The sequence below is a fragment of the Ictalurus punctatus genome, chromosome 2, assembly GCF_001660625.3.
Source record: "Ictalurus punctatus breed USDA103 chromosome 2, Coco_2.0, whole genome shotgun sequence".
NCBI lineage: Eukaryota > Metazoa > Chordata > Actinopteri > Siluriformes > Ictaluridae > Ictalurus > Ictalurus punctatus.
This window is the reverse complement of record NC_030417.2, coordinates 20,608,623-20,630,526: the sequence shown is the minus strand read 5'-3', so window position 1 is coordinate 20,630,526 and position 21,904 is coordinate 20,608,623. Positions and strand designations below refer to the sequence as shown.

General features: G+C 38.3%; 1 protein-coding gene across 2 annotated transcripts in view; it reads left to right on the top strand.

Annotated features, from left to right (window-relative positions):
* Window positions 1–21,079, top strand: part of LOC108276491 (voltage-dependent T-type calcium channel subunit alpha-1I) — an 84,383-nt gene extending 63,304 nt beyond the window's left edge. The window contains exons 31-35 of one of the 2 annotated variants that reach the window (XM_047150857.2): window positions 8,138–8,284; window positions 8,381–8,497; window positions 12,083–12,191; window positions 14,854–15,080; window positions 16,263–21,079. In XM_047150857.2, the coding sequence (XP_047006813.2) occupies window positions 8,138–8,284; window positions 8,381–8,497; window positions 12,083–12,191; window positions 14,854–15,080; window positions 16,263–16,763 (1,101 nt within the window). In that variant the 3' untranslated portion in view covers window positions 16,764–21,079. The remainder of the gene's footprint in view (window positions 1–8,137; window positions 8,285–8,380; window positions 8,498–12,082; window positions 12,192–14,853; window positions 15,081–16,262) is intronic. The other variant, XM_047150859.2, reaches the window with a different exon arrangement.
* Window positions 21,080–21,904: the final 825 nt, after the last annotated feature.

The window sequence follows — 21,904 nt, the reverse complement described above, 5'->3', positions numbered from 1 at the left end:
TGTTAAATGAAAGGACTGATTGATGGATTGGTGAATGGATTTAGTTGGATTGGGAATTGTTGCATAGAAGGATGGATGGATGGATGGATGGAGAGATAGATGGATGGATGCATAGACAGACATATGGTTAGATGGGAGGGTGGATGAATGGGTAGATGATTGATGGCTGGGTGGTCAGAGTATGGAAAGATGAGCTCCTGGGCAGAAATAGATATATGGACAAAATTGATAGATGGATAAATGACTGGTTATGAGTGAGTGAGTGAACGAATGAACGAATGAATGAACAAATGAATGAAAATATGGGTGCTTGGGTGGATTTATATTTGGATGAAAGTATGGGTGGATGAGTCAATATCAGACTGATGAATGGACAGATAAATGTATAGATGGATGAATGAATACTCAGACCTATGTCTAGACAGACAGAAGAACTGGCTGATGTGTGTATGGATGAATTGAGGATTATTGGATGAAAGAATAGAAGGGTGCATAGATCGATGGAGTAAATAATTCTTTGCCTGTATTAACTCAGTAGTTATGAGAGTCTTGCTTTATGTTTATAAATCCCTCATAGAATAAAATGAACAGATGGACTGATGGATGGATGTGGAAGAAAATAGATGGATGGACAGATAATGGAATAAAAACATGGACTGTACAACTTCACACCAGTCTGGCTGATGTGAAATATATCTGTATAAAAGCTCGGTGATGGCTGAGGGATTCTTTTTTGTTTAAACACAGACACATGAGAGAGGAGTTTTGATTAGGACTTGACTTCTGTCACCATGGCAACAGTCCCATGTCAGCCCTGGTGGCATGGACACACACACACACACACACACACACACACACACACACACACACACACACACACACACACACACAGACACAGTGAGTTAGTGTCAGGTAGCTGAAGCTATAATTGTTTTTCCTGGTCCATTTTTAGCCAGCGTAGTTATGTAAGTGAGAGCAGGAGGAGAGCTCAAAACATGGAGCATGCAGTGTGTGTGTGTGTGTGTGTGTGTGTGTGTGTGTGTGTGTGTGTGTGTGTGTGTGTGTGTACATGCTTAAACTTGCCCATCCACGGAAAATGGAAATCAGAGGTTCAGCTGCTGACAGAACTGAGTGCATCAGGAAATGAAAAATATATCAGGAAAACAAACAGGACGTCCTCGCACTGAAGCAGAACATTAGAAATGAGCTTTAGTTTAAAATAAAAAATAAAGCAAGAGAAACAGAGAGAGACAGACAGAGAGAGGGAGAAACAGACAGAGAGAGAGAAGGAGAAGAAAAGAGAGGGAAAGAGACAGAGAGAGACAGACTTAATAAACCTGAAAGTCTTTCTTTTCATCAGATTAGCTGATGGTCATCTCTGCATTGTGTATTAGCATTACATCCTCTTGCAGTGAAGGAGAAGAAGAAATTTAGGTGCTGGCCAACATGTCCGGGAATGATAAAGTTTGGAAAAAATCTGTTCATCTATGCATATATGTGAATGTGGGGGCTGGGGCGTGGTTGAGAGAGCGAGAGAGAGAGAGAGAGAGAGAGAGAGGACCAGCACACAGATATGTGTGTGCGCATCTGTCTTATTTAAACCCCTCTCATAACTAATGTCTGGTGTTCCATTTGTTATTGAGTTGTGTGGCATCATCATGCCAAGATCTAAAGAGTCTATAAGGTCTTCAAAAAAAAAGGTTGTGCATGCGTATGAGTCTGGCAATGGATTTAAATATATCATTCATCTGTAAGGAAAATAATCTACAAATGGCTCAGATTTCATACAACTGCCAGTTTGTCCCAGACTGGCCGTCCCAGCAAATTCAGCGCAAGAGCAGACCGTCTGATGCAAAAAGAAGTCTCCAAGAATCCCAAAATTCCATCACAGGTTCTGCTAGTAAGTCTTGCAATTGTTGGAGTCAAAGTGCATGCTTCTACAATCAGAAAGAGATTACACGAATGTGACCTGCATAAGAGGAGTGCCACGAAAAAGCATTTGTTGCCTAAAAATAAAATAAAAGCAAGACTACAGTTTGCCAATGAGCATATAGTTAAAGACCAGGCCTTTTGGAATAATGTGCTCTGGACAGACGAATCAAAGATAGAGTTGTTTGGCCACAGTAACAGCAGACATGTTTGGTACAGACCAAAGACAGCTTTTCAGGAGAAGCACTCCATACCAACTGTGAAGCTCGGTCCTGGAAATGTTATGATTTGGGGTTGATTCTCTGCCTCGGGAACAGCTTAGACAGCTTGCATTCATTGATTCAACTATGAATTCTGCATCATATCAAAGAGTGCTTGAAGATAATGTGAGGCCATCTGTCAAAGTAGAAGTTGAACTGAAAGTGGACCTTTCAACTGGATAATGATCCTAAGCACACTATCAAATCCACCAAGGAATGGCTCAAAAAGAAGAAATGGAGGGTTGTAAAATGGCCTAGTCAAAGTCTGGATTTGAATCTCACTGAAATGTTGTGGGGAGATTTAAATGAGTAGTACTTTTTTCAAGAAAACACTCAAACATCTTGCAACTGAAATAATATTGCATGGAAGAGTGGTCAAAAATTCCAGCAAGCCTGGTGGACAATTATGCAAAATGCATACACTAAGTTATTTCTGCTAAAGGGGGCAAAACTAGCTTCTGAAGCCAAGGGTATACTTACTTTTTCCAAAGAAGAATATCACATCTATTCATATTTCTGTTAAATAAATTATTGAAAAAGCAAATTTTTCTTGTGGCTTTGATCAAGTATATCAAGTACATTAATAGGCACTGTTTCAAAGATGATCAAGTGTTTGCTTGTCCAAATATGTCAAAAAGCCAACAATTTCCATGGGGTATACTTATTTTTTCACATGACTCTCTCTCTCTCTCTCTCTCTCTATCACTCATATATCATATATCACTTAGGGGTGGACTCACTTTTGTTGCCAGCGGTTTAGATATTAATGGCTGTGTGTTGAGTTATTTTGAGGGGACAGCTGTCACGTATCAAGAAACTCTGGACTCCACTTCCCATCAGCCACTGCACTAGCTGTCACATGACCACCTGCACCTGACTCACGTTTTGTTAATGAGCACTCGTGTGTGTATATATAGTCCTTGTCTGCACTGTTTGCTTGTCTTTCGTTGTCCTAGACGCTTGTCGTTCATGTCTCAGTGTTTTGTTTCATGCCACAGTGTTATACCAAGTTGTCTTAGTGTCTTTGTTTCTTAGTACGTTTGTTTCAATAAATGTCATTATCTGCACTTGCTTCTGGCTCAACCTCGATTCGTGACAACAGCAGATTTACACTGTTACACAAGCTGTACACTCACTACTTTACATTGTAGCAAAGTGTCATTTCTTCAGTGTTGTCACATGAAAAGATATAATCAAATATTTACAAAAATTTGAGGGGTGTACTCACTTTTGTGAGATACTGTATATATACATGAAAGAATAAAGAGAGTTTGATGAGGAAGAGGGCTGTGGGAGTGTCGGATAAAGAAAATGACAAAAAGAAAAGAGGTGGGAGGAGAGAGTCGAGACATTAAGTGCACATTTTGAAGTAATTAATTTGAAGAACCAATTTTCGCACCATGTTCACACTAACAGGTCGGGACTAATGTTCACTGAGCATTTATAAATAAACTCAGAGCATGAGAATATCCTCTCCTCTGTCACACCAGAGAGAGAGCGCAAGAGAGAGAGAGGCAGTGATCCTTCATGAAGCGAATGATCTACTCCCTCTGAAAGCTCCACCATTTACAGCCAGAACTCTTGAACACCGTTGAATTTTATAAATATATGAAAACATTGCAATTTAATAAGAAACAAATGGACTAAGCAACAAAAAAAACCTTCCCCACACTGCACTCCACCAGTCTCAGTTAAAAGCTGCAGTTCATTTAGTCTGAATTTAGTGAATTTGCGGACACAAACAAATATAAATTCACAAACACTATGCTTTTACTCGAGGTAGAGATAAAATCAAGGAGCTTATTTACCGCAGCATTACTTTGCTGTTCTATAAGTTAAATTTAAATTTCATTAAATATAATGTTTATTACTTGGAGATGCATTTAAGGCTACCATGATCATGTTTTTATTAATGGATAGATGAATGAAGAAGCCTATATTTGTCACATCAGTACAGTGAAATGCTTTCTTTCATATATCTCAGCTGGTTATGGAATAGAGGTCAGAGGTCAGGGCCAGAGAGGGTTAAAGTCCTTGCTCACTGGTGGTGGTGGCTGGATGGATAGAGGGAGATGATGATTAAGTAATAAAGTATGGATGGACAGGTGACAGGATGAAAGTATGGAATTGATGGGGACTTGAATGAAAGGTCAGGTGGATGATGAATAGGGTGTGGATCCACTGGTTGTAATATAGGCGTATTGAAGGATGAATGGATGGGCAAAGAAATGGATGGATGTAAGAATATTAACTTGAAGTAAAGGTAAAGGAAAGGAAGGATAGATGGATGGATGGATGGAAACATAGGGACTTGAATGAAAGGATTGAGGGATGGATGAATACTGGTGGATGGATGAATGAATGAGGATGAATGGAGTGATCAGTGGACTAACAGATGTGTTCATCTACGAACTCACTGAAATATTTCTTCGGAGCAGGAATTTTAATCTAATTTAAATCAAGTTAAATTTATTTATTTATAGGTTGTTTTTTAAATCATATTTAACACACCTTCTACACAGTCCAAGAGGCTTCAGTACTGAGAATTTATCTGATTTAAACAATAAATTTTATTCATGTTAAACACAGTAAACAAATACACATGGCAAATGGTGAACATACAGTGGTGCTTGAAAGTTTGTGAATCCTTTAGCATTTTCTTGATTTCTGCATAATTACCTTAAAAACATTAGATTTTCAAATAGCCTAAGAAAACCCTATTAAACAACTGAGACAAAAAATAATATACTTGGCCATTTATTTATTGAGGGAAATGATCCAATATTACATATCTGTGAGTGGCAAAAATATGTGAACCTTTGCTTTCAGTATCTACTTCAGTATACAGCAAGAACTGCAACTAAGCATTTCTGGTAACTGTTGATCTGTCCTGTTAACTGTCCTGCACATTGGCTTGAAGGAATTTTAGCCCATTCTTCAGTACAGAATAGCTTAATCTCTGGGATGTTGATGGGTTTCCTCACATGAACTGATTGCTTCAGGTCCTTCCACAACATTTCTCTTGGATTAAGGTCAGGACTTTGACTTGGCCATGCCAAAATATTAACTTTATTCTTCTTTAACCATTTTTTGGTAGAAAGACTTGTGTGCCTAGGGTCGCTGTCTTGCTGCATGATTCAGAACACGGACAGAAGTCCTGATATTTTCATTTAGAAATCTCTGGTATAATCCAGAATTCATTGAACCTTAAATGTTGGCAAGTCCTGGCCCAGTTGCAGTAAAACAGGCCCAAACCATGATACTACCACCACCATGTTTCACAGCTGGGATAAGGTGCTTATGCTGGAATTCAGTGTTTTCCTTCCTCCAAACCTAACGCTTCTCATTTAAACCAAAAATTCTATTTTGGTCTCATTCATCCACAAAACATTATCCAGTAGCCTTTTGGCTTGTCCATGTTATGTTTAGAAAACTGCAGAGGGGCAGTGAAGATATTCATTTTGGAGAGCTGTGACTTTCTTCTTGCAATCCTGCCATGCACACCACTGTTGTTCAATGTTCTCCTGATGGTGGACTCATGAATATTAACATTAGCCAGTGTGAGAGAGGCCTTTAGTTGCTTAGAAGTTACCCTGGCTCCTTTGTGACCTGGTGGACTATTACATGTCTTGCTGTTGGATCTTTGTTGGTTGATTTTGATCTTTGTTGGTTGACCACTCCTGGGGACAGGAATAATAGTCTTGAATTTCCTTCATTTGTACACAATCTGTCTGTCTGTGGATTGGTGGAGTCCAAACATTTTAGAGATGGTTTTGTAACCTTTTTTAGCCTCATAAGCTTCAACAACTCTTTTTCTGAGGTGGTCAGAAACCTCCTTTGTTCGTGCATTGATACACTTCCACAACCATGTGTTGTGAAATTCAGACTCTGATATATCCCGGTTCTTTAAATAAAACATGGCACTCACTCACACCTGATTGTCATCCCATTGATTGAAAACACCTGACTCTAACTTCACCTTCAAATTAACTGTTAATCCTAGAGGTTCACATACTTTTGCCATTCTCAGATATGTAATATTAGATCAAATTTCTCAATAAATAAATGACCAAGTATAATATTTTTGTCTCATTTGTTTAATTGGGTTCTCATTGTCTACTTTTAGGACTTGGTTGAAAATCTGATGATGTTTTAGGTCATATTTATGCAAATATATAGAAATTTGCAAAGGGTTCCATCCATCCATTTTCTGTACTGCTTATCCTTGCTGGGTCAGGGGGAACCTGGAGCCTATCCCAGGGGGCATGGGGCAAATGGTGGGGGATACCCTGGACAGGGTGCCAGTCCTTCGCATGGCACAATCACACACATATCCACACAAACATTCATATGCTACAGACACTTTTTGGACACGCCAATCAGCCTACAATGCATGTCTTTGGACTGGGGAGGAAACCAGAGTACCCGGAGGAAAGCCCCGAAGCACTGGGAGAACATGTGAACTCCACACACACAGGGCCACGGTGGGAATTGAACCCTCAACCCTGTGAGGCAAATGTGCTAACCACTAAGCCACCATTTTTAAAGGGTTCACAAAACTTTAAGCACCACTGTAGTTCAATAATTTAAAAAGTAATAATAATAACAAGGTTAGAGTGTGCTTAACCTTTCTTAATAATATATTTATAATATCTCAGTAGTAAAAACTGATGAGGTTAGCAGATTATGATATGAACCTTTAATACTAGCAAAAGCACCGTTCTGTTATGTGGTACTCTAAAGAACCAGGCACGTTGTTAATAGATATTTTCCTCAGTGTGCTGGTACAGATGTTAAAAGCTCTTGTATTTTTTCTTTAATAAGCAGATTCCACATGGAAGTTATTTCGTATTCATTTTATTTCCAGGAAGTGAACATGGCACTGAGAGCTGTTATTTAAAAATTCCAATTCTTGTTATTATGAAGTGAGTAAAAGTTCCCTATTGGCTACAGTTAGTGCTGTTGTTCAGGTTTGTGCTGAATGCACTGTTTATGTATTTATGCATTTGGACCGATGACACTGCGTCTTGTTTTAAATGGCTCATTTGCGTCTTAATTGCTTTTGGGCGTAGACTCTCGGTTATATGTCGTTAACGAGGCGCCAGTGATGTAATGAAAACAGCCATCAAGGGAAATAATACAGAGTTCGATTAATCCCTGATGAGGAACATGTTGTAAATTCAGTTCAGTTGTGTAACAAACGAATTCAGCGGCTCTTTCTGCTGAGTTTTTCTTCTGGTCTGTTTGAAATAAATCAGGTTGTTAACATTTCTGGATCAAATTCAACTTCTCAAAAGTCCAGAGTGACATTTTTCGTATAAAATGCTAACCTGGCCTCTCTGTAAAGAATTTCTGTAACCTCTGCAATTAAATATTGTGAAAATGTGTTTTATAGCTGGATATTTAAAAAATTATAAATATCTAAATATCCTTTTTTTAATAACATTGTGTGTTAATGAATTGGATGGATGGATGGATGGATGAATAGATGGATGGCTGTATGAGTGGATAGATGATTAATTGAATAGATAGATGTTGGATGATATATGGATGAAAGAAAAATGGATGGATAATGTAGATATATAATGAATGTATGGATGATAAAAAGTGTCTGTTTTATGAAGGGATGGATTAATTAATGGATGGATGATAGTGACTTGAGTGGATGATTTGTAGATAGATGAAAAATATGGACTGATGGATGGATGGACCATCCAGAGAACCACTGAAGAACCCTTCTATCTATCTATCTACATATTTGTGTATGTACAATGTCCATTTAATAAGTGCTTATCGTTAACAGTGGACTTAGAAGATCTTAAATGTCCTTCTATGTCACTGTAAATTCTAAAACCTACTCATCACTGACTCTGGGACGTCTGTGTGTGTGTGTGTGTGTGTGTGTGTGTGTGTGTGTGTGTGTGTGTGTGTGTGTGTGTGCATGTCAGGAGAACATATGGCTGGACAGCGTGTCTCTGCTTATTAAAGACACATTTGATGGAGAGGTGTTATTGATTGACAAGCTCTCGGGCTCCGTCTTCCATCACTACTCGTCTCCATCATCATGTAAAGACTGCAAGAGTCACCCGGAGGAGGTACAGTCACGTCACTCTCCATTACTCACACGGCTCTCATACTGCAAATAAATAATAATACACGATACACAATAATTTTTCATGTTCTACACGCAGCAGATCCACATGGCTGAGCTGGAGCGAGCATCTCTGAGATCAGAGCATATCTCAGACATATCTTCCTCACCAGTGCGCCCTGATGACCTTGTCCTGGATGATCAGAATGTTTTACAGGTGAGCTTCAGTGCTGAAAGACAACATAATTTGTCGGAGCTCACAGAAAAAATACCTACCGAAGTCTGTATATCATATATCAAAAATACAGAAAAACACTATTTTTTTTTATTTTTAAACTGTGTAGAAAACTAACCTAAATTTGTATAATCCGCAATATACTGTATAAAGAATATTAGTAAACAGTGATATAATCTTGGTACAGAACCCTACAGTAATTGGGTCAGAAATAAAAGAATAACAACAAAGTATACTTATAAAAATATGAATTAATAAAATGAATCAGTAATTAATTAATAAGTAATTAAAGGTGTTTACTGACATAAAAAATTCATAAAGTGCAAGTCATTCAGAATTGCAGTTAATTTATAAAATAAGTTAATATGTACTTCACAATTAGTTAATTGAACAGTCAATTATAATAAATAATAAATTCATATTATTTTTTAAAAATAATTAAGCCATGTAATATAGCAGTCTAATTAAATACAGTGGGGGAAATAAGTATTGAACGCATCAACATTTTTTTCCAATGAAGCTATTCACATGACATTTTCACCAGACATCAGTATTAATTCAAGAAATCCACACATATAAAGAATTCACAACATTAAAGTCCATAAATAAAGCTATGTGTAATAAAGCGGAATGACACAGGAAAAAAGTATTGAAGAAGCTAACTGAAATTTATTTAATACTTAGTGGAGAAGCCTTTGTTTGTAATGACATTGTCACGTCTCAAAACGTAACGAAGATAGGACGGATGCAAGTGCAGTAGAAACAGTTTTATTGAAGAGAGACACAGGCAGGTAAATCCAAACAGTAATCCAAAACGTAATCCACAAACATACAAGGGTCAGGCGATCGGCAAACGGGCATAAACTGGGCAAGGTAGGAATCAGAGTCTTGGTCATGGAAAACAGGGTCGAGAAACAAAACGAGAGACAAAAAATATGACTGGACTGGGAGTGGAAAAACCAGCGTGAACTAAACAGACTAATGTAAAGTTTTAACTTCCTAAATCTAACAAGGCACATAACGTGGACAATGACTTTCTCTAACGAATTACTCTTATCTAATATTTTCTATACTAATACGATATTCCGCGCCGTGTGCTGCGAGCCGCGCGGTATATATACAAACATAATCAGCGTCTTAATTGCTGACGGCTGACAGCACTTCAGACACAGGTGAAATAACAGCCAATGACAGAACAGGGAGGAGACATAACAGAAACATAACAAAAGCACGTGTCTAAATGTCACGGTCGTCAACAAAGGAAAAGCAGGTGCTCGCACACCTTGCTCGTGCACGCGCGCCTACATGCTCCACAGCGCGCTGCATAAAGGGGAAACCGTGACAGACAGCTTTAAGACGTTTCCTTATGAAGAAATTAATCGGCCACAGTATTCACGTATGATTTTGACCTATTCTTCTAAATATATTGTCTTTAAGTCTAGTTCAAATGGATTCAAGTCAGGTGATTGACTGGGCCATTGTAACACCTTGATTTTTTTTTCTCTGAAACCAATTGAGAGTTTCCTATGCTGTATGCTTTCGATCGTTGTCCTGCTGGAAGATCCACCCACGTCTCATCTTCATCATCCTGGTGGATGGCAGCAGATTCTTCTCAAGAATCTCTCAGTAAAGGGCTCCACTCATCGTTCCTTCAATTATATGAAGTCTGCCAGTACCATGGGATGAAAAACAGCCCCACGCCATGATGCTTCCTCCTCCAAACTTCACTGTTGGTATAGTGTTTTTATGGTGATGTACAGTGCCATTTCTTCTCCAAACATGGTGTGTAGTATGACAGCCAAAAAGTTCAATTTTGCTCTCATCTGACCAGACTACAATCTCCCAGTATTTCATAGCCTTGTCCAAATGAGTTGTAGCAAACTTTAAACGAGCTTCGACATGCCTTTTCTTTAGTAATGGAGACTTGCAGGGCGAGCGTGAGCAGTGGAGTGCATTGCCAATTGTGTTCTCTGTGACGATGGCAGCTGCTGCCTCCAAGTGTTTCTGGAGCTCTTTCCGAGTGGTCCTTGGCTCTAGGGCTACTCTTCTAACTATTCCTCTGACTGGTCAGAAATCTTGTGAGGAGCTCCTGTGCGTGACCGGTTGATGACGGCATGATGTTGCTTACACTTATGGATAATGGCCCCAGTGGTGCTTACTGGAAGATTCAGAAGTTTTGAAATACGTCTGTATCTGATTCCATCAATATGTTTCACAACAACAAGGTTGTGAAGGTCTTGGGAGAGCTCTTTGCATTTACCCATCATGAGATGTTTCTTGTGTGACACCTTGGTAACAAAAAGCCTTTTTATAGACCATCAATTTACTAACCCAGCTGATATTAATTTGCACAGATAGAAGGTATAATTACTTTCTAACTATTTGCGGATTACCGTGCCTTGGAGAACTGCTTTTTCTTAGTGTGTTCAATACTTTTTTCCTGTGTCATTCCACTTTATTACACATAACTTTATTTATGGACTTTAATGTTGTGAATTCTTTATATTTGCAGATTTCTTGAGTTAATACTAAAGTCTGGTGAAAATTTCATGGGAATAACCTCATTGTTAATATATTTACTGAAAAAAATGTTGACACGTTCAATACTTATTTCCCCTACTGTATTTAGATCAAAATTTAGCCACTAATTCTAAAATCCAACCACTGATTGATTTTTATATTAGTATTTGGAGTTTTATCTAATTAATTAATTTTTAAATGGTTACAATTGTCATATAGACTGTAATTCAGAATTAATATTTTGCACTTTAGTGCATTTAATTAAGATTTCTGGCCCTGCACTTAAGCAGTCCAAACCTGAACTAATGAGAAATTCACACGGCTTTGAACCAGTGAAAGTGATGTGGTTTATACAGAATTTATATGAACTTCATTCCTAACGCTAACTTTAAAGCTTGTGACTTTCCAGGCAAATTGAGCTGTGTGAATTTTGTACTAATTTGCAGTCGTGAGACGTTGAACTCTCCATTTGTTTGATGCTCAGTTTGTACTTTTACAAAACAGTCTTTAATGAAGCCTCTTATGGGAATGATTCAGCATCTGTTCCGTATAATATGAGGGACAAAACATTACCTAGAACTGTACTGTTCTTGCTTGGCAGCTCTGTGGTAGTCATTTTATAAGCTGCTGTAATCTTTTAAATCTCCCTCAGCATCAGCTTTTTAATGAACCCTAATCAGTGAAAATGACCGTGGACTCACACTAATGAGTCCATAGACATGAAATAAATAAGTCCTGCAGACTGAGCCGGAAGGTCCAGGGCTAGTTTTCTCTTCTATTTGACAGGTTTCAGGCCCAGCATGTAGGACAAGAGGACATACTGAGTATAGAGACAGAATAATAATCTTTTGACAGATATAATAACAATCGTTAGACAGATGGCTGGTTAGAATTTATCTATGTGAAGTAGTTATATCAATTTTCCATGAAATTGTCCAAGTTCATGGAAAAATCCAATAATACGTTAATTTTAACACCAGGTTCCAATCTGATGGAACAGAAAGGATGTAACGAAGCTAGCTGAGCTTTGATATGATTACTGTATAGATGGAGAAAAGCACGGAAGAGGTAGCAGGGGGTGAAGAAGCAGCAAGAGCAGAGGACGGAGGTCACAGATGGCTCGGGAAGCCATACACATCAAACCGCCATAGCATCGGTAACGTAGCATTCATTTATGCATCACATTGCTTCAGAAAATATTTTTTTGTTGTTGTTGCTGATGTTGAAAAAAAAATGGAATTAGGGAGATTGGATTAAATTAATTAATGTCATTAATCCCTGTGTTCTGTTCAAGTCAATAATTTTGGTTCAACTTTATATTAACCCTTGTGCGTCCTTATGGACATTTTTGTCTTTTCTTTTTTTTATTATCATTTTGTCTGTGTTAATGCAAACAGCATAAATTTTGCAAAAGTGTGAATTTTTATTGGAATCTTAATATTTCGCCCACATTTGCTTTCATAAATCTATTTTAAACTAGATACACAAAGTAGTTACACTCAGGACCTTAAGGATAAAAGTGTCCCCACTGAAACCCATTCAAACTGCTATTTAATCCCTGTGACATTTAAGCATGAAATCATGCATTGTGTTAATAGGCTTTTAATTTTTTGAGGTTTCAAAACATTGATTTTTAAAAAGATTTTATGAAATGTGTACTTTTCTCAGGTTTAGCCTATGGAGAAAATATAGGTGCATCTCAAAAAATTTGAATGTCATGGGAAAAGTTAATATTTTTATGTAATTTACGTCAAAAAGTGGAACTTTAATATATTCTAGATTCATTACACATAAAGTGAAATATTTCAAGCCTTTTTTTGTTTTAAACTTGATAATTACGGCTTACAGCTCATGGAAATCGAAAATCCAGTATCTCAGAATATTAGAATAAAGAATTTTGCCATGTCATCTGCTGGTGTTGGTCCACTGTGTTTTCTCAAGTCGAGAGTCAATGCAGCGTCTGCCAGGAGATTTTAGAGCACTTCATGCTTCCATCTGCTGACAAGCTTTATGGAGATGCTGATTTCCTTTTCCAGCAGGACTTGGCACCTGCCCACAGTGCCAAAACTACTAGTAACTGGTTTGCTGACCATGGTATTACTGTGCTTGATTGGCCAGCCAACTCACCTGACCTGAACCCCATAATCTATGAGAGACACCAGACCCAACAATACAGACAAGCTGAAGGCCGCTATCAAAGCAACCTAGGCTCCCAGAACACCTCAGCAGTGCCACAGGCTGATTGCCTCCACGCCACACCGCATTGATGCAGTAATTTATGCAAAAGGAGCTGCGACCAAGTATTGAGTGCGTAAATTAATATACTTTTCAGAAGGTTGATATTTCTATATTATAAATTCTAACTATTTTGAGATACTGGATTTTTGATTCGCATGAGCTGTAAGCCATTGTAATCAAGAGTAAAAAAAAAAAAGGCTTGAAATATTTCACTTGGTGTGTAATGAATCTGGAATATATGAAAGTTGCACTTTTGAATTAAATTATGGAAAAAATTTACTTTTCCACAATGTTCTAATTTTTTGAGATGCATCTGTACATGTTTTTCCTTTTTTCTGATTCTGCTGTATTATAGAGCACTGCAGACCAACTGAATAAGTGATGCAGCTATAATTGTGCGGGTGTGTTTGTATGGATATCAGGAGTTGTAGTTTGTATGTGTGTACTGAAAATTTTGTGTTTGTGAGAATTGTTTGAAAGGAAGAAATTATATTGTACTGGAAATCACAAATCCCACCACATGTATATGAGTCAAAGAAGGTTACTGAGCTTTGAAGATTTTTGCATTATGTAAACAACGCAGCATTTAAAGGGTTACAATTCTGAAAATGAATGAATGTTTGGTAATTATGATTAGAACTGATGCTGGTAAAAAAAATAAAAAATAAAAAATAAAACAGCGGAAAAAACCAGCAGGGACTTTGAGCGGAAAAAACCAGCGGGAACTAAATGAACTAATCTATAGTTTAAACTAACTAAATCTATCAAGGAACATAACATTAACAACGTATCTAACTATACTATATCTACTATAATACTCCGCGAGGTGTACAGGGATGCGAGAGGTAAATATCCCCAATATAATCAGCCGTATAGAACCCAATAGAGCCATTTTTTGCACTCTTGTCAATGCACTTTTTAATGCATTTTTATGTTGTACAGTGTGTTACATTCTTTCAGCAGTCAGTTATAGGCCTAACATAGGCTATTCAAGGGGGGCGAAAAGATGACCACATAAAAATATTTTTATGTTACTAATTTATTTATTTAAAGTTATATTGTGCCTTGTTGGTAGCCTATACCTGCTGGAATGAAAAAAAAATTTCAGTGTTAAAAAAAATATTTTGAAATTGTAGTTTTTGTAATTGATTTTTTTCTTTGAAAAGCAAGACAAAATAGTAAAAAGGACATTTTGACTATTTAATTCATGCAATGGTGAAAAAAATGGCAAAATAAATGGAAAAAACGTGTTCGGTATTCGGCCTTCGGCTTTCGGCCAAGTTTTTCATCATATTCGGTTTCGGCTTCGGCCAAGAATTTTCATTTCGGTGCATCCCTAGTGAGAACAGGAACTAACTTGTTTTAGCAACTTTCCAACACATTTATTATACTATTATAGGAAATAAACAATTTTGATGTGTTAATGGCCCATGGTGAATCACACCATCCCATCATTTTCTACAACCGCACACCTTGTCATGTTTTATTCTTTGCTTATTCTGTGTTTGTAAACATGTTAAAGTCTCTCTTTTTTTTGCTTATACAAAGTGATGAAGTCATTTCCTGTCCATTTCTGTCAGGTGGGACTCTGTGCAGCAGCAGTAATAGAAATGATGGTGGTACTGGAGGTGATTCCTCCACTGTCTTCCATCTTCCTGCTGAGTTTTTCCATCCAGCAGCAGCAGCACTACCGGCACCCCCGAGGGTTCGCCTGGGTCACAAACCCCGAGGCCTGAGGCTGACCTCTCCAGCATCCTGGGCCTCCCTTCGCTCACCTGGGGCCAACCTTGAACTTCTCACTGCACAGGTAGAAGTCATTAGCTCTTTTGACAGTTTAGGTCTAGTGACATGAGTGTCATGTTAAGTTTAACTGACATGATAGCTGTCATAATATTTGTTATCATGACAGCTTACATCACATAATTTTTTCTAACTGTGCTCTATCAGGCATATGTTTTATGATGGACAGTATGACAACTCAGGGACTACAATGGAGCCTTGACCAAGGCCACAAATGAGGCTGAAACCTTGACTGAGATTACAACCAGGGCTGGAGCCTTGACCAAAACTGAGGCTGAGGCCAGAGTCTTGACTGCAACAAAGGGCAGGGCTGTAACCTTATCAGAGACTAAGGTTGAGGCTGGAGCCTTGACAGACACTACATATGGGTATGGGACCTTGACTGAGTCAAAGGCAGTGCCTGGAGACCTTAACCTAATCTAAGACAGAGACTGAAGCCTTAAGGAGACTAATGCTTAGGCTAGAGCTTTGACTAAGGCTAAAGTTGAGTCAGGAGCCTGACTGAGACTATGTCTGGGGCTGAACCCTTGGCAAAGATTAAGGCTAGGGCTAGAGCCTTGACCAAAATATTGTTTGAGGCTGGAGTTCTGTCAGAGACTAAGGTTGAGGCAGGGGCCTGACCGAGACTACATCTGAGTCTGGAGCCTTGACACAGACTAAGGTTGGGGCAGGAGCCTTGACACAGACCTAAATGATCAGCATAATATTTGACAAAGAATCTTTACTTGCCAGCAGAGAAAATGGCTCAAAAGCCAGTGCGGTGGATTTCTCTAACATCCCATTAGTTTTAGCCAGAGAGCTATAGTATGGTAAAGAGCTGCAGTTTCAACAACCCCCTGACAGTAGACAAGTTGCTGAGGAGCCACCCCTGACTAATGTCTATGAAATTTACATTTATAGCATTTGGCAGATGCCCTATATTCAGAGCGACTTACAGAAGTGCTTTTAAGCTGCTTATCAATAAACCATAAAAAAAAAAAAAAAAAAAAAACTGTTACGGAGGCTAATACTATATAAAAACTGCAAGACAAGGAGTGTTGGAACAAAAATGTTTGAAAAGCTTCCAGGTCTACTGTGAAGATAAATGCAGGTGTTATACACATAGGGGCTAAAGTGAATTTTGATGTAATCATAGTTCAGGCCTACTTTTGTTAATGGTATGAACTCTCTTTTTATCTGTTTTCCTTAGTATGCATCTCACAGTGACTCATCCCTGGCCACAGGCAGCTCAGAGGGAAGTCTGCAGACCACGATGGAGGAAGGCCTTAGCTTCAGTGTCTCTTCATCACAGGAACCCAACAGAGGACTTTCCACAGAGACACTGAGACCAGCCTTTGACCTCCATGCTAATAGAGGGGTTCAGAGCAACTGCCAGGGTTCCATAGACCCCTTACATGGCTCCGACAAGGCTGGCAACAGCGAACAGTTATCAGAAACACTGAGCAGCCTTTCTTTAACATCACTGCTCTCGCCGAGCTCTCTGGTGCCCAAACTGGTCAAGAAGAGCAACAGCACTGGAAGTTTGGCCAGGGGTAAAGAGGGAAAGGAAGGCAAAGGGGTAAAAGAAGGATCAGAGGGAGTGCAACTGGTTAATCTTCGGGTTACTGCAAAGGAACCGGGGGAAGCATCGGAATTTCAAGGGGAAAGCACGAGTCAAGTAAGAGTGGCAGGCTTGAGGAAAAACAGATGAAACACTCTTTTATGGCATTCCACTTTAAGCGGTGTGCAACTTTTCCTCTCCGTGTTTTTGTTGCATTTTTCTGCGCGGAGACATTCAAAGTTGGACACGTGATGTTCCGTGTTAAGAACAAAAAAAAGAACAAATCCCGATCTAGCACTGTCTCTCTCTTTTCATCCGTGGCCTGATCCTGTTTTCTAATTTGCTCATGAGAGACGAGCTGGATCCACTCCAAAATGCACGTCTGGCCCTCCAGAGCAAAAGAAGCAGGGGACAATACTCTACAAAACAACCACCAAATCCTAAATCCTGATGGTTGAAGGAGTTCAAATCAGGATGTCCAAATGCAAGAGCAGTAGGATGTAGCGGTTTCGTTTATGTTTTGGTAAATTAAATGAGTCAAAATGCAAAATTGAAAATATTTATTGAAAAATAGGTAGTGACCTTCAAAGACTACAAAGGCATTGCAAGGAACTTTTGCATCTTGTGGAAAGGGCATGCAAGTGCAGTTGAGAAGAAAGTTTTTGAGAGGGCTGAAAAAATCCAAGCTATATTTAGCAGCATTGTGCACACAAAGTAAATGCTTGCATGCGTCTGTGCGTGTGCGCATATTTGTGTGTATGTGTATTTGAACCTCAATGCATTCTCATTGTTTTGTAGAATGCAAAAAATGGGGCCAATATGAGAGGCTTGTCTTAAGAGCGATAAAATGGAAAAATATGTAATCGCTGTCTTAGAAAAGGAGCAAAAAAAAAAAAGAAAAAAAAATTTTGCATGACGGCATCTCTTTACAGACAACTTGAAATTTTGACACACACACAGATCCGTATGATGATGTCAATGCCGGACGATAGCAGTGTGATTTTTACTGAGATATTTTTTTATAAACAGGTCGGCTGTAATGGAAATGAGGAAAGTACATGTGTTATTGTTGCCTTGTCCTCATCCCAGCCCTACTGTTTCTCTGTCTGATTTTAAATTGTTTCCTGCAAGTGACTTCCAAATTTATAACTCGGGTAACAAGAGAGTATTTTGTATGCGGGAAGAAATAGACCAAGCAAAGAAGAAGAAGAAGAAGATGAAGAGATGCTTTGGAATTTGTCAACAAGACAAGTAGGATTAAGTAGCTCTTGCATCACTCAACCGGAAACATCATGAAGGAACCGTGCCTGAATTAATTGAAAGAAGTTTTGAAAATATTGCCAGAGCTTTAATTTGAGTGTCATATGACATAACTAGGTTTATTAGATTTGCAACAGATCCACTCATTTGAGCATTACTCTTCTCTGCATGGACGGTTACTGGACTGCAGTAGGATGCTTCATATTATTATTCCTTGAATTTTATAATTGCACTCATTCGCTCTATCGTTAGCTAGCTTAGATCAATCAGCCATTTGGCTCATGTACAAAAACAGAACATCTTTTAAACCTATAAGTATGGCACTCAAAATACTCAAGAGGAAATTATGTTTTAGTGTAGTCCTACCGTAGCACTTGGTCTCCCTGATGTGTTTCTTTCTGTTTATAGAATTCAGGTGATTATTGAAAAATGTTTGGCTTGACCTGTTGACCAATTTCTTTTTGATTGGTAGTGGTTGTCTGTCCATAATGTGGCGATGTCATCAAGTGACCACTGTACAGTATATCAATGGTGTTGTGGTTTAGTCAAGACTACATTAGTTCTCGTCACAGTGCTCGACACAGTGTTAGCTTTAGGTTTAAAGTGGTAGGTTTAAAGAATTTATTTCATGAAAAACAAAGACATAAATATGAAGGGCTTTCTCACTTTCCAAGATCATCTTGGAGATCTGAAGACAAATCTGCTGTCAGTGGACCAGACAACAAATGGGAACCTGACGATACAGCAATAAAGTGTAGCTTTGTGTATGCCCTACGTCTAAATATGATGTTATTTCAATATAATAGAATAGTGCACATGGTGAACATAACCTTGGGGGCCAATCAGAACACACCATTTCTCATTATTTGATAGGACTAAATGAATAAATGAGGTCATTTAGAACTCAGGGCCTTGGAACACACCACTAAAGAAAGACTTGGATTTTCAGACAGGAGTGAGGGAAAGAAAAATAATAAGCTTACATCAATGCATCATGAACATAGCACAACACTTTCTGGTTCTCAAAGTTAAATAGATTAACCCTGTCTACATTTCAAAATGTGTCTCTGTTACAAACGAGGGCAGTGTGGCTTAAGAATGAAGTTTTTAAGTAGATTCGACTAGAGATGTGCACAGGACTGTGTTTTAAACCCAGTCCCACCTGCTCCCGAAGGAATTCTGAATAATTCTGCTATTCCCAAAGGGATTTTGAATAATTCCACCTGCTCCCATAGACACTCCACTAATACTACTCCAGAGGTATTCCAACTATCCTGTTCACTCCCATATATACACATGACCAATCCATATAACTCTTAAAGGAATTCTGATCAATCCCACCCACTCCCACAAAAATGCTTTACCAATCCCACCCACTCCTAAAAAACTGCTTGAGCAATCCCACGCACGCCCACAAAAAAGTTTGACCAATCCAACCCACTCCCGCAAAAACGCTTGAGCAATCCCACCCACACAAAGAAATTCTGATCAGTCACACCCACTGATGATGGAATTCTGATCAATCTCGCACACTACTACAGACACTTGACCAATCCCGCCTGCACTTGTTGCAAGCTTGACCAATCATACCAACACCTGCAGTTATTATGTTTGTTTGTACCTGCCTGCAATATTTTCTAATGAACCGAGTAGGTTTTGGTTCCCAAAATATAAACAAATTAGTCATTTAAACCACAGAGACACTGACAAGGATAAAGCAGTTACTGAAGGTCAGGAATGAACATGCAAGCACAACTCTGCATCCAATAAACTTTCACATTAAACAATGCGGACCTTCTTTGTTCTGAGAGCTTCATAGCTGATCATTCACTCCTGCTTGCATGAGAGTAAAAACCACCTGCTCTAGCAATATTTTTTTTTTCCTGATGCACACCTCTAGTTTCACCTAATGAAGCCATGTTTGCTGAAGTTTGCTTTTTTTTTTTGTCTTGCCTAATAAACATGATCAAGGTGGAGCCAGAAGACTGGTTTACTAAGTACTTATTAAGTTTATTAAGAAGTACTAAAATCTACATTTACACAGTTGTCTATAATGAGAATCTCAGCACACTAACATCAGCACATCCTTTATTTTGGGTTTTGTGCTGTAAAAATCTGTTCAAATGAATGACAATTCTCAGACAGGAAGCTAGCGTGACAGTCCTAAACTTAACTGTTCGTAACGTTAACGTGCTCAGCAATTCTGAAAAGCGTTTAAATTTTGATAAACTAATTAACAGATATTTGATAATTGATTGAGATTTGATTACATGATTGCAAAAAAGACTTGGCTAATACATAATCTGGAAATCTGAACTGATCCCAATAGACTATATTAGAGTGTCATGTCATGTTTATGAAGGCCTTTTGTAGGTTTAATGTCTAACAGTGTCGAGTATTAGACGAGGTTTTATTGAGCACTCGAAGCTGGACGGACTCGCCACTGTACCATTACTGAGCTTGAACGTATGTACTTATATCTTTGTATATTGATCTGCATGTGTGCTATGCTACCAATGACGATGAAACCTTCATGCACAGTTTTCCAGTTTTTTTTAGGGGTGAGAAAGATTTTTCCATTTTGGACGCACTCCATTTTTTTCACACCCTAGAAGTCTTCCTTGAGTTATTTGGAGCTGAAGTGGTGTTGGTGTACAAATCTACACTTGTAGATGTGTGTTTTTTATTGTCACGACTTGTCCAGTCGTCATCATTTGTAGCTGTGATTGATGCCTGTCAATCAGCTGCTCGTCCTAACAGTCATGTCCATTCTGATTCTGTCCCTGTTCACCCAGCACACTTTCAGCATCCCCTTAACTTATTTATTCAAAGCTTCCTGTTCTCATTACCTCTCACTCTTTCTGTTATTTATTTATACCTTTCCCATATTTAGTCAGAACTTCCTGTTTTCATTAATACTCACTCTTTCTGTTTATTTGATGTTCTTTGTTTCCTACTTGTTCCATATTTGTTTAGAGCTTCCTACTCTTTCTTACGAACTCTCTGACTTTATTTAAGTTCTTTGTCTCTGCCCCGCTCATGGCAAAGTTTTGCATATTTCTATAGAAATGTAATTACTTTTTTTCACTAGTTTTCTACTTCCTGTTTCCTGTCAGTGTTTTTATTTCCTGGTTCTGACCCTTGCCTGTTTTCCTTGGGTCCCCCCCCCCAGCCTGTGTTTTGACCCCTGCCTGGTGTATCCACCAAGATTATTGGAATAGCCCAAATAAACACAACTCTAATTCTTTGCACTTGCATCATGGACTTCACTTTTACACTTGCATTTTTTAAATACAATTTTAATACTAGCTGGGTGATTTCAACTCTATAAATGTAATATTGTTGTTATGTTTAGTGTGGCACACAATGAAATTTGAGAAGTGACTGAGTTTGATGACCAGGTTAGGTTTACCGCTCTTTACTCTGCAGATTTTGTCTGCACTCTTAGATAAAAGGGTTCTTGAAGTGCTTTTTAAGGATTTATTAGATAATTAAGGAGTTTTAGTTGTTGAAAAAGGAACCATTTCTCCACATGGAACTGAAGAACCCTTTTTCTAAGAGAGTAATAGGTTAAATGAGTCTGTCACCAGTGTAAAAAAAAAGAAAATGAATGTATAATGTCAACCATGGATACTAAAGTGAGCTTGTAATTAGATTTTTTTCCCCTAATTATCACCACATCTTTTGCCCTGCTGTAATTAGATTTATGTAGACAAAATGCTAATCTACTAAACCCTGAGATAATAAGCCTTAGATTCTGGTAAATGGACGTAATGTAGATCAGCTTGAGGGATAATTCATATTCCGATAACTGTTTAATAGTTCAGTGTTCTTTTTTGTTTAATTGAGAATTAGTCTTGCTTGAGGATTTTTTCTTGCTCAGAAACTCCTCTCATGTTGCTGGAGTTAATAAATAGGGAACACATGCAATTAAAATAAAAAAGTGAAACATATAAAACATTCTCTTTATCCTGTCAGCATCTCCAAGTCAGTCAGGTTTATCCTTAATAAAGATATACTCCAAACACCCA